Source organism: Chenopodium quinoa, unplaced genomic scaffold, assembly GCF_001683475.1.
Source record: "Chenopodium quinoa cultivar QQ74 unplaced genomic scaffold, ASM168347v1, whole genome shotgun sequence".
Lineage (NCBI taxonomy): Eukaryota > Viridiplantae > Streptophyta > Magnoliopsida > Caryophyllales > Amaranthaceae > Chenopodium > Chenopodium quinoa.
The window spans coordinates 8,169,980-8,182,514 of NW_018743331.1; the positions used below are offsets into that span (position 1 = coordinate 8,169,980).

At 34.8% G+C, this 12,535-nt stretch overlaps 2 protein-coding genes across 5 annotated transcripts; one reads left to right on the forward strand and one right to left on the reverse strand.

Moving 5' to 3' along the window:
* Positions 1–1,726: 1,726 nt before the first annotated feature.
* LOC110737880 (protein Jade-1-like) lies at positions 1,727–3,421 on the forward strand. The gene is made up of 2 exons (XM_021918230.1): positions 1,727–2,994; positions 3,102–3,421. The coding sequence occupies exons 1-2, from the start codon at positions 1,993–1,995 to the stop codon at positions 3,147–3,149; spliced, it is 1,050 nt and encodes a 349-aa protein (XP_021773922.1). The 5' UTR covers positions 1,727–1,992; the 3' UTR covers positions 3,150–3,421.
* A 785-nt stretch (positions 3,422–4,206) lies between these two features.
* LOC110737881 (mitogen-activated protein kinase 19-like) lies at positions 4,207–11,041 on the reverse strand. Of its 4 annotated transcripts, none has more exons than XM_021918233.1 (10): positions 10,523–11,041; positions 8,535–8,946; positions 8,230–8,357; positions 8,064–8,123; positions 6,693–6,842; positions 6,443–6,598; positions 6,058–6,269; positions 5,867–5,968; positions 5,648–5,790; positions 4,207–4,947 (listed from the first exon to the last, which is right to left on the reverse strand). In XM_021918233.1, the coding sequence occupies exons 1-10, from the start codon at positions 10,544–10,546 to the stop codon at positions 4,529–4,531; spliced, it is 1,806 nt and encodes a 601-aa protein (XP_021773925.1). In that variant the 5' UTR covers positions 10,547–11,041; the 3' UTR covers positions 4,207–4,528. The 4 variants fall into 4 exon arrangements, with proteins under 4 accessions (XP_021773925.1, XP_021773926.1, XP_021773923.1 ...); XM_021918234.1 differs by having other exon boundaries at positions 8,535–8,943; positions 10,523–11,040; XM_021918231.1 differs by having other exon boundaries at positions 4,207–4,950; positions 10,523–11,040.
* Positions 11,042–12,535: the final 1,494 nt, after the last annotated feature.

Sequence of the window (12,535 nt, forward strand, 5' to 3'; positions counted from 1 at the left end):
TTCTCAGATGCATGATCAGTTTGAGCATAGGGTGTAGGCTCTTTGGAGTGAAATGGAAGTTGCGAGATGCAACACCAAATAGAATATCAGATGGCCGAAATGGAGAGGAGAAATAAGGAGATGATGGATGAGTTGATGAGTCCTTTCACCAACTCTGACACATTATCCACCCTTCGTCCTGAGCATCGAGACCCCAGGAACGACTCGGGTATTGGTGGAGCAGGCTAGGGTACGGTACCCCGGCGATTGTGTAGCATAGCTTTTGTTTAGGTGTATTTTGCACATGTAATTACTTCGGATTGTATATTTTGCTTGTACATAATTTATATGTATATTAAAGTATAATTTCATAATTCGATCATGAATTTCTTTTAATCATGAATTAGGTGCAGGTATAGGTGCAAGTTTCTTATGATTATAATTCAAAAAAATCGATTGAAAGGCATCTCACAATTTTCGACAGAATCACCTAACATTTCCGACAGAATTTTCCATCGTAAAAGGAATATATTCCGACGGATTTTAATTCCGTCGGAAAATCACCTACAAAAGCATCGCAATTTTCCAATTGAATTATAATGCGTCCTAAAAATTGACATGTTCCTACGGAATATTCCGTCAAAAAAGGTTATTTCCGACGGATTTTTGCGACGCACTTTCAGTTTTCCCAATTAGTCTCCGACAGAATATGATCTGTCGAAAAATGGGTTTCCAATGAAAAATGTTGAATTTCCAATAAAATATTTTACGACAGAAATTTCCGACGAAATTGCCTATGTTTCTGACGGATTTTTTCCATCATAAAATTGTTGTTTTCATGTAGTGAACAAGCTAGCATTTTAATTTAGCCCTCTCTAATATAAACCTGAAACAGTTTCAGATAATTGTTAATAAGTTTAGGTAAGTTTAGTAAATGTTTATAAATTCAGATGATTTATTAAGTTTAGTAAGTGGTAACTGGAAAGGGTTAAGGGTTTATAATTTAGTAAGTGGTAAGGGTTAAGATTATGTTCTATTTTCTAATTTTCACTTATCTAAACCTGAATGAATTTATGTGGACTTATATGAACTTATTAGACTTTATTAAAATTTATCTTAGATGTAATTTGAACTTGAATATTCCTTGTCAGCCCTTATTAAAACTTATTTTTCCAACTAAAATAAGTTCTAGCAAAGTTTAATATATTCAAATAAGGTAAAGATATTAAAATAGGTAAAAATTAAGTGTGCAGAATGTATATGACTACGGCTGTAGACCTATAGTCATTAGGCTAACTTGTACACGAAAACCTTAATTTAGAACATTGTCGAGTCCACGAAAAATCTAACCTTACAAATTACTTTCTTTATCTCATATTATAGTTCTTGTTTTTCTATTTTGGAGATCCAAAATGTTGTTCATGTTTTTATTTTTGCATAATATGTAAAGACCATTATACCCTCATTTTTTTAATTTTATTAATTGAATTTCCTAATTTACCCTTAAGTTATCCACTTGCCTTGTACTTTTTTCTACTTTCTCTATCTAACTTTTTTCTAAAATTATACTTTTCACTTTTTTCCCTTAAATTATCCATTTACCTTGTACTTTGTCTAGCTTGTTTTCCACTTTTAATGTACCTCATCCACTTTCTCCTTTAATTTCTTAAATACCGTGAAAAAACACAAACAAAAATTATATATTGAGAGTTGAGACAAAGGGAGTAATAAAAAACACAAAATGGCGCCATTTCCAAACCTTTCAAACTTCTAACCAAAATAAAGACTTGGAAAATAAACACACTTTTAAACGTTTTAAAAACTCCGCGCTAATTTCATTTTTCAACCCGCAAAACTCAAAACCTTTACATTTTTATTTTCCCGGACTTCTTCATTATTTCCCCCCCTTTTCCCCTTTCAATTCATTTTCAATCCCTCTAAAATCATAACACCCCCAAATCTTTTCAGTAAACTTTGCTAATTTCTCTCAATCTTCTTCTCTCTCTTCTAACAATGGATGCAAATTTCAATTCTTTACCACCATTAAAACGTTTCAGGCTGCTGCAACAACAAGAACAGCAGCAGCAGCAACAGCTCTGTCAACCGGAGCCCAAACCCGAATCGGAACCGGAACCGAAATCGAAAGCTTTACCATTGTCACCATCCAATCTCCCAGCTAAAAAGAGAAAATATGCCCGAGATTATTTTTTTGATTTCAATGATGAGAAAGAAAATATTCCTCCTTCAATTACCCCTCCTACACCTTACTGTTTACCTGCCAAGAAAAGGATTTGGGCTTTTAAGCCCGAATTCAGCCCGATTAAGTCTCCTCCTCCATCTCTTGCTCTACCCATTGATCTGAATCTGGAGTATGACCCATCTGTTGAATCTAAAATGGAGGGTGAAGATGGAGAAGAGGAATCGGGTCGAGTCGAAATTGAAGTAGAGGGTGATGGAGAAGAGGAGGAAGCCGAGGACGATGATGGGATTCTATGTGTTGTATGTGAAAGCACAGATGGTGATCCATCAGATCCGATTGTGTTCTGTGATGGGTGTGACCTTATGGTGCATTCCAGCTGTTACGGAAACCCTCTCGTTAAGGGTATTCCTGAGGGGGAATGGTTCTGTGCTCAGTGCTCAGACTCAAACTCACGGCCTTTGGCTCATAAATGCTGCCTTTGTCCTGTCACTAAAGGTGCTATGAAGCCTACTAGTGATGGGCGTTGGGCTCACATTGTTTGTGCTTTGTTAGTCCCGGAAGTTTTCTTTGGGGATCCGGAAGGCCGGGATGGGATCGATTGCTCGAAGATTCCTAAGAAGAGGTGGAGGGATAGGTGTTACCTGTGTAAACAAACCAAAGGGTGTGCTATTGAGTGTTCTGAGCCTAAGTGTCCGTTGGCGTTTCATGTAACTTGTGGATTGCAGGAAGATCTGACTATTGAGCTTAAAGAAGGGAAGAATACTGGTGGAATTGTTGCTGGGTTCTGCAAAAAACACACTGAACTATGGAAAAAGGTAATCTTTTTTAACAAATTTTATCTAATGTAATGTTATATAATGTTATTAAGAGGTGAAATGGTTGATTGATGTGTTTTCGCTTTGTTTGATTTTCATTCTTGCAGCAAAAACAAACAGGAATGTTCAAGATTGTGGCCAGAGATGAGGAGTAAAACTTCTGACAGTTCGGGATTGGTAGAAAGATGCTGAATTCTGGGTTTAGCAAATACTCCAGTTTTTTTGTTTAGTTTTCTTGGTTTAATGGTATAAGGGATCAATTGACCTTAGATAGATACTGACCTCGAAGTTAATGTGATCCGAAATACATGCTAATGGATTGTTTTTGTTTACTTCGTATATTCAGTGACAGTACTCTGTCATCGAACAATTGCATGATTTGCATCTGCGATTCAAGTAGAGTATAAAAGATGTTTATTTATGTTTACATCAATTGGATGTGAATTCGTATTTAGTCCTTCAATAATTATGCAACTATACTGATTGTTGAACAATGTTATATATTACATTTAGCACTGCCTCTACTTGTTCAGAACTACTTTTATTTTCGAATCAATTCACCAGTTTGCCTGCAAGTTAAAGAATGATCTTTAACACGCCGCTGACAATGTTATATAGCAGTTGTTGAAGGCTAAAATTCCTAAGCCCTAAGAATGAGATGCGGCACAGGAATACAGAAATTTAGTATCGACAAGTTTTTTTGTTTTTATATTGACAAATAGTATTGACTAGTTAGAAGTGCTATTACTCTGTATTTCACAATCTTAATGCTGAATTCAGTAAGAATATGGTGCAAACAAACTGAAACGCCATTTCCTTCATGTATACTGCAACAGTACTGATATGCAGCTTTATTATATGCAATTACGCCCCTGGTTAATGCATCTCAATTGATACTACTCATTTAAAGCTAAACTTGAAAACAAGAGACATTTTCCATATTTTTCTTCAATCTTACAAACCAAGTAAAAAATGAGAAATTTAGCTGGCTGTACCATATAAAATTTCAAATCCAAAACCATCCGTCTTAATTTACTTGTCTCAATTTCCTTTTAAGTTTGTTCCATTTCATTTTAGATGATAGTAGTAGACGAGTAGTGAACTAGCTCTCAGCGTTTGGTGTTAATTACGAATTACGGAGTTAGATCTGGATCATCTGATGTGGGAGGTGTTCTTTTCTTCTTTTTTCTTTATGCACTTGACTTCTACAAATGTGGGAGAAAACGTAGGGTTTGAATGAATAAAAATATAAGATACAACACGACTCTTCCCAGATTTTGATTGCTTTATTTATTTACTTGTACTAACTTCCTAATTGTATAACAAAGCAGGAAATATTAGCTAAAAAGGATCTAGCATCTACTGAAATCGTACGGCTCAAATGATGTTGACACACTACATAATTCCGGCATCATTAACAATCCATGGAAAGGGAGGTCATAAAACCTCAACCTTCTTGGATAGACAGCCCCAGCACAATGCCTATTAATACAACGGTAAGACCAAAGCTCACTTGTTAGCATTATTCATGTATTCATGACATTCCATACTGAACAGTACCCACGTTTCGATGAGCTGTCATTGCTACAGCTGTAGCGCTAAACTGCGACTGAGCTTGCATTATCTTTGCATCGAGGGCAACTCTGCTACTATATTGGTCTGCCTTGGGCTGAGGGTGATGGTACGGGTTAGTGTTGATGTCAATAGCAACTTCATGGGTTGGCTGTACAGGCAGCTGTTGCTGTTTAGCCCATGAAATGTGGCCTTGTTCGTTTCCTGGCCCAGGTCCCGGCTTGGATTGGGCTGGCTGGATGTTGGGCCTGATGTAATACTGTGGTGAGGCTGTCTGTGGTGGTATTACTGCATTTTGCAAAGAAACTCTAGCATCGTAGCCATCCTTCATGCTTCTGCCAGACTCGTATGCAACAGGTCCTACAACCCTTCCTGGTCTTGCTGCTGAAACACAAGACAAAAACATAATAGAGGGTTCAATAATATGATATGACAACAGCCTAATCTCATTTAGATCATATACTGATATACAAAAGCACAATACATTTTCAGCCTCAACCATCCGTCCTTATATCCAAGGTCACATCTGATTGATAATTATTTTAACTTTTTGAGCCGAGAGAAAAATAAACAATAATATTAAATAAATAAAAACCATAACTTCACTATTCAAAATTTCAGCACATTATTAGTCTATCCTGAACACTTTAGTTCATGCTGTCATTACATATAACATGGGCGTTGCTAGTTGTAGAAAGAGGCTTAATAGACGGTTTATAAAGGTGGCCAATAAGAAAAAGTCGAGCAGCTTCATGAACTCGTACCCATTTTTAAAGAACTAAATTAGAACTCGATGTGCACAATAAGGACACCAAATCTAACATGAGATGGCATGACAATTCAGATCAAATCACTAACTACTAAATAAAAAGGCAGAAACATGTAACCATTAGGCACACAACAAAGCAATTGTTGAAGCCATTTGACATCGATTTATGGATCAGATGAACAATCAGAAGATTTTTAAAGTCCATGTTCAATATTTCCTCTGATGACATGATGATATCAGAACAATGCTACTGATAGATAACAGACCAATAAAAGAGCTACCATCAACACTCAGTAGATGCATGAAAGATACCTGGCGGGACTCTTGGTGGCTGTCTTATAGAGCTTGATAAGTTTCCATAACTTTCAGATGGTCTCATCTCCTCTTTAGCTTGATGGTCCTTGTGTGAAGATGCCAATGGCTTGGGAGGTATGGTACTAGAGTGTACCGTGGACCTGAAAGATGAAGAGGTCAGGAACATGTAAAATGTATTTATCAAACATCACCATGGGAAGAGAGCTGTAGCTGTACCTTGGAAGGGAAATATGTTTTCTCTCCAAGGGAATGACTGGTCCGCTTCGACCAGCATTTTCTTCAAGATGCGCAAACTGCTTTTTAAACTGACCAATAGCACTGCATAAACAAACCAGTTGAATAATAAGCAATAGCTAAAACGTTATTGCCAAGAGTAGAAACCAGAACATTAGTCAAGATCATCTCACCTAGGATAGATATAATTACTCCCCTCATTTCCATTCATGTAGTCTTTGAGCAACTGAGGATGGTATTCAAGGATCTCTCGGTAAATCAGTTCCCTAACATCCTCCTTAGTCACCCGTCGCCTCTCAAACTCAAACTCTAATTTTGAGATTGGCTGACATGCAGGCTCTCTCTCCACTCTGGATAGGCCTTTGAAGTATGGATCAGCTAGTGCCTGATAAAAAACAGATTCTCAATATCAACAGGACTATAATTATTGTGATTTTAAGTTTACAAAGAGTTTAGGGCACAGCTTGACTGCAAATTGTAGAATATTCATATCAAATACTCAGCAAACAAGTTATTTTACAGTGAAACAGAAAACTAAGGTCCTGATATGGTACCAACCTCTTCAGCAGTCGGTCTGTCCTTTGGATCAAAAGATAACAGTCTTTGTAGCAAACGCAATCCTAAGGGATCCGCATTTGGAAATTTTTGAGAGAAAGGAACAGGCTGCTTTTTCCTCATATCGGTCAAGTATTTGCGAGCCTTGTCGTTGCGGACCTGAATTCGCATAAAATTTTAGGATCATGACTAATTATGTAATGTATAGAACAAATAAGGTTAATCACATCTGAGATGAAATAGAAAATCATACCCCAGATATAACATCATGTGATGGTGTACCCAGAAGATCTGTGATTATATCTAACTGATGAACTACGCTTTTACCCGGAAACAACGGTTTTCCAGTCAATACCTCAGCAAAGATGCAACCAATGCTCCAAATATCTATGGCTGGAGTATACTGCACAAGGCAAAGTCAGTAGTCAGACCAAATATCAAAATTAATGCATGTGACTCCAAGCAAACCGCTTCAGTAAACGGTCACAAGACTAGACACTATTACCTGAAGGACAAGATAATATCAACTTCCAGGTGAGATCAATAATCCTCCCTGAACAAGAATTATTTTGATCTACGTATTACTATTACTTTAAAATACTAATAATACAATTATATTATTGAAATGCAGCACATGTAAAAATACAATTCATAATTGAATTAAGTTTGGTAAGCCAGAAACAAGGACAAAAGATACGAAAATGAATTACAAACAGAATGATAAAACAGGCGAAAGGTGAACAGGCCGCATTTATAAACCCACTAATCTAAGATAGGTTGCTCTATATTACAAGCTGTCACTGACTTTGGGATTACCATTTGTCTTCAAATATTTTACAGTAGTATAGTATAATATGAGTAACTGTAAAATGTAGCCTATATAGGTGCACCTAAAACATACACAAAATTTTGACAACATTGTCTATTTTCCTAATGGGGTTCAATCAAACAATTGACCAAGTCCATTAGCCCATCCTGGTATTTTGGTAAACAAATAAAGGAATTAGCTATCAGGAAAACTAAGCTTGATACCTCAAATCCTCTTAATCTTATTGATTATCCAAATTAGTTTAAGACATTAAATTCTCTAACAGATCCTACGAGCTGGATAGCATTACTAAGATCAGCTAATTATAGTAAAATAAACAAAAAGGGTTTATTTTTAGTTTGAAAATGTAATATAATTATTCTATAGGGTCAAACCCGCAAACACTACTAAACACTTTCTATCCCAAAATCCTAAAAACAAGCCACGAGGAAAAAAGAATGAAACTCGTTGGTTTCCAAACTTATATAGGTCATGTATGAAACAACTACCATAATACCTAGCTCATCCCTACCCTACGTCAAGGCTTACTGGCTAATCTACTAACACAAGTATAACACTACTACACTGTAAGCAAATAGAATGCCAAAAAATACTCAAATAAAACAATTGGTACAGGTTAATATTAATACATCAGCGGAGACCACAACCCGGATATTAAGTTCAAAGGACACCATGTCAAGGAATAGTACAAAAATAGACTATAGGAATCAGGATAGTAGTATGAAATGAGTTGTACAAGGAACTAAGCAACCACAAAATTTCATTTGTATCATCTTGTATGATAAGCACACATACCTTAGAGAAAAATGATCCACAAAGTTCTGGCGCCCTATACCATCTTGTAGCAACATAATCCTGTAAATGGTACAGATAAGCATACAGCAAATGATTGTCAGCAAAATGAGAGGGATTTCATTCACCAATATAAGTAAATAAGAATGTCTTTAGGTGAAAGATGTACCGTCCAAAATATAGTAGTAGGAGTGTCATTGAATGCTACTCTAGCCAAACCAAAGTCGCAAATTTTGAGTTTGCAATTGGCATTAGCCAGTATGTTCTTGGGCTTAAGATCTCGGTGGTAGACATTAGCTGCAACAATCAAATACAAGTGAATATACTCAAAATCATGCTCACAAAAGCTAATAAAAATGTCAATAAAGAAACAGATATGCAATCAGAAAGAGAGAAGAGGTCAAACTGTGAAGAAAATGATATTAAAATTACCATGAATTAATGTATTTATTTTAGAGCTAGATAAAATGATACCTGTATGCATGTATTTTAGAGCACGCAACATTTGATAGAGGAAAAACTGATGGTGTTCACGGGTCAAGTCATCATTAGCTTTGATGACTTGATGAAGATCAGACTCCATAAGCTCCAAGACAACATAAATATCTCTGAAATCTCGCTTAGATGGTGGCAACATAATACGTTTGATCTCAACTATATCAGGATGCCGCAAAAGCCTCAACAACTTTACTTCTCGCAGGATTCTGATAGCATCAGAGATATGCTCATATATATCATTTATTTTTTTAATGGCCACCTTTTCCCCTGTATGTGTATCAATAGCCGCGCAAACAACTCCATAGCTTCCCTTTCCTATAACTTCAAGAATTTTATATCTGTTCGCTTCACCATAGTCAGTGAAGAATTCTGGTTCTTTTACAGCCTGCTAATGATCATACATAAATTAGTTAGACACACGTGCCAGGAGAAAGCAAAAGATAATTGAAAAAACTATCATCCACACCATGCAGCAGAAAAAGGCTATGACCACGAATTCCACACATGTTTTGTCTTTCACATTATAAAATCTACTGTCAACCTAATTAGCCCCGCCCTTTCCAGAAGTACATGATTATATAATTCCAGCATATATGTATTGTGCCCAAAGAGACTTTCTGAATTGAACCTTGATAACATTGCATTAATGTTTGCCAAAAAAAATTTATCAACAGATATCAAGCAAGCACACTGTCTTACATTTGATAGCCGTTATCTAGCACAGCCAGTAATGAAATAAGCACTTTCTTATTTGACAAGAACTCTCTCAGAAGAAGATATTAAAAAGTTGATCATCCCAAAAGGAACGGAGTGAAAGATTCAAAATCTCAAGCCCTTCTTGTTTAAAAAGATGTTAGTTCCACCTCCCCACGCCTCACTCCCCACCCCCCTCTATCCCTGAATGAATGTTAGGGCTCATGTTGTTGATAATTGTGAAACTTCAAACAACCCTTTTCTTGTGTGCAAAACATTACAAGGACAAATCAACTCATCAGTAACAGCCATACAGAAAATGCAGACATCGAATTGAACTGATCGGATGATAGAACCAATCACTCCAATAATGAAGCCAAGTTAAACTACCCAAAATGACATTATTCAGTATATGAAACCCCCCATCTCATCATCATCCACAACCAAACATAATAGATAAGAATTTCAGTTCATATTAGTCCCCTAAAAAGGGCAAAACCGACACCGAAACACTTGGAACAAAATCAAGTTTTTAGTACAAAATCAGTAAACCAAAACTTAATTGATAAAACTCCAAAATCATATCCAAACAGGAAAAACAGGAAATATCTTTTGTTTGGTACAAAGGTCAAAATGTCATAACAAGAAAAAGTGATACGTGCCATTGATTTGATACACACACTATTGACTTTGATTCTCTAACTTCCTGCCAAACATGCCCTAAACTCACTCTTCCTCCACCGACAATTATATTCCCACCAACATAGCATACATCATCATCCCTAAAATAATTATAACAAAAATAAAAAAATATCCATGCTTTTTAATACACAAAACTAGCAATTTAATGATATTATGGATTTAAGTAACAAAATTAAATATATAATAACAAATAACTTCTGGGTTTTTAAGTTTTTCAGTAAAAAAGTTCAAAAACTAATTCAAAATTGAACTTAATTAAGGATATGCTAACTAAACCCGAGTTCGAGTTCAAATCCCGACTACATCATCGCCCCTTTACGGCCAACGTTAAGCTCAATTCAAATAACTTCCTCTTAATAAACTTTCCCAGAAAACCCAATTCAAATTTAAACAAATTAATTTCAGAAATTAAAATTACTTGAACTACAACAAAGACCCAGATCACGATTTTCAATGCAATTAGGCGAATTAGCTCACTTAAATCTCACCCACTAAAATTAAAAAATTAAAAAAAAAAATCATTAGATCTCAACTTGCTTCACAAACACTCAAAATTAACGAGATCTAACCTTCTTGCGCTGATCTTGCTGCATCTTGTTGATGATCAAATTCAAGAACCCTAAAATTCAATTATTTTTTTTTATAAACCCCACCAAATAAAAAAAATTATCAATTTTTTTTTCTGTTTAAAATTTTTTTTTGGGTTTTCGTTTTTCTAGCTCTCTCTCTGTTTCAAGAAGAAGAAATCAGCCGCATTAACCCCAGCGAGAACGACGGCGAATGAGAAGGGCAGAAGAGTCTTTTCGTAAGACCTCAAGCTTTCTCATATACTTTCAAAAACCCCTCTTTCTTCCTCCAACGGATCTCTGCAACAAATTTTTGACAATTTTACCCTTCAACGAAAAACAAAAGGAGAGAGAAAAATGGGGATTTTTGCAGAATTTGCAGAAATAAGAGGAGAGAGAAAATTGAGAAAGGAAGATAAGTGGTCAGAGATTTGAAAGAGGAAGAGAGAGATTTGTGAACATAGATGGAAGCATCGTTTTATATCTCTGTGGCTTGGCTTTTTTTTTTTTTTAATATTTTATTTTATTTATGGACCCTTTTTTTTTTAATCTACTTCTCTATTAGTTTAACTTAAAGGAAAAATTGCTAAAAATAATACAAAATTGATTTTTTTTTAATAATACAACCTTTGGATTATTTTGTAATAATACAACCTTTGGGGATTATTTTGTAATAATATAACCTTTAGGGTGTTAATTTTTAACAAGAAAAAATCGAATTTTCGATGGATTTTAAGGTTAGGAAAGGGGAGAGGATGAGTTTTTGGTGATGGGGTTGGGGAAGGAGGGAATATCCCCTCCCCTTCTCCCACCTCAAAACCCACCGAAAATTCGATTTTATCTTGTTTAAAATGAACACTCCCTAAAAATTGTATTATTACAAAATAATCAGAAGGTTGTATTATTAAAAAAGAATGGGTTAAAGGTTGTATTATTTTTGACAATTTTTCCTAACTTAATGAACTCAGGCTAATATACAGGATATATTTTTTTATTTTTTTTAAGTGCAGCATTCACTCTTTTATGTTTGTCGATGCAATATTTTGGCCATTAATACTTTGGTCAAGACGAATCTAACGAAATTGACTATATTTTTTCTTACAGATAAATCATAAAAAATGATTGATAGAGGTTCTATGAATAGGGCAACATTCCAAAAGGTGCAATTAAAAAAACAAGGAAGTATATACTTTATGAAAGAACTTATTAGGAAAGTAATGATACAGTATCAATATTTATGGGAGATTGATTATGATCGATGCTTATTTGATATTGCAATGTAATACTCCGTATTATATTCTTCTGTTTTTATGTACTTACAAAACACTATTTTAGTACGCATTTTAACATAGATTTGAACATAACTCGGACATTATTCGGGCTCAATTTAATTCACCGTCCCTTATTTTATTACTTGTTTCACTTTTATTTTGCGATCGTATTTTATTACTTGCTCCATTTCCTTTTTAAGAAACCTTTTACAATAAATTTGTTCACTTCACCTTAAAAAAAATACTCAGCTTAGTAAAATAAGTTCAGTTCAGTAAAAATCAGTAACTTTAAAGAAAAAAAATACAATAGAGAATCAGCAAAAATAATTTCAGTTCAGTAAAATTAATTTCAGTTAGATAAAAAAAAATGTAGCTCAATAAAAACTATTTTAGTTCAACAAAAAAAAATCAATTTCAATAAATATGATTTAAGTTCAGCAAAACTAAGGTGAAGTGAACAGGGTCTAACTATCATATTTTCAAAATCTTTCTCCTCTCAAATATCAGACTTCGTACTTTATTCTTTCATCAATCCCACTTCCTTCATACTTAAAAACTTTTTACTATTTCTCTTAAAACTTCTCACATAAAGAAATTGAGCAAGTAATAAATTACGGAAACAACACTTTGTATTAAAATAAAAAGAAACTGATAAAAGTATATTTTATGGGATTTATATTTTAGGTTGGATTGAATGTTTTAGTTTGTGAATTTTGTGAATTTGTCGGCTGATAGAGGGAAGATG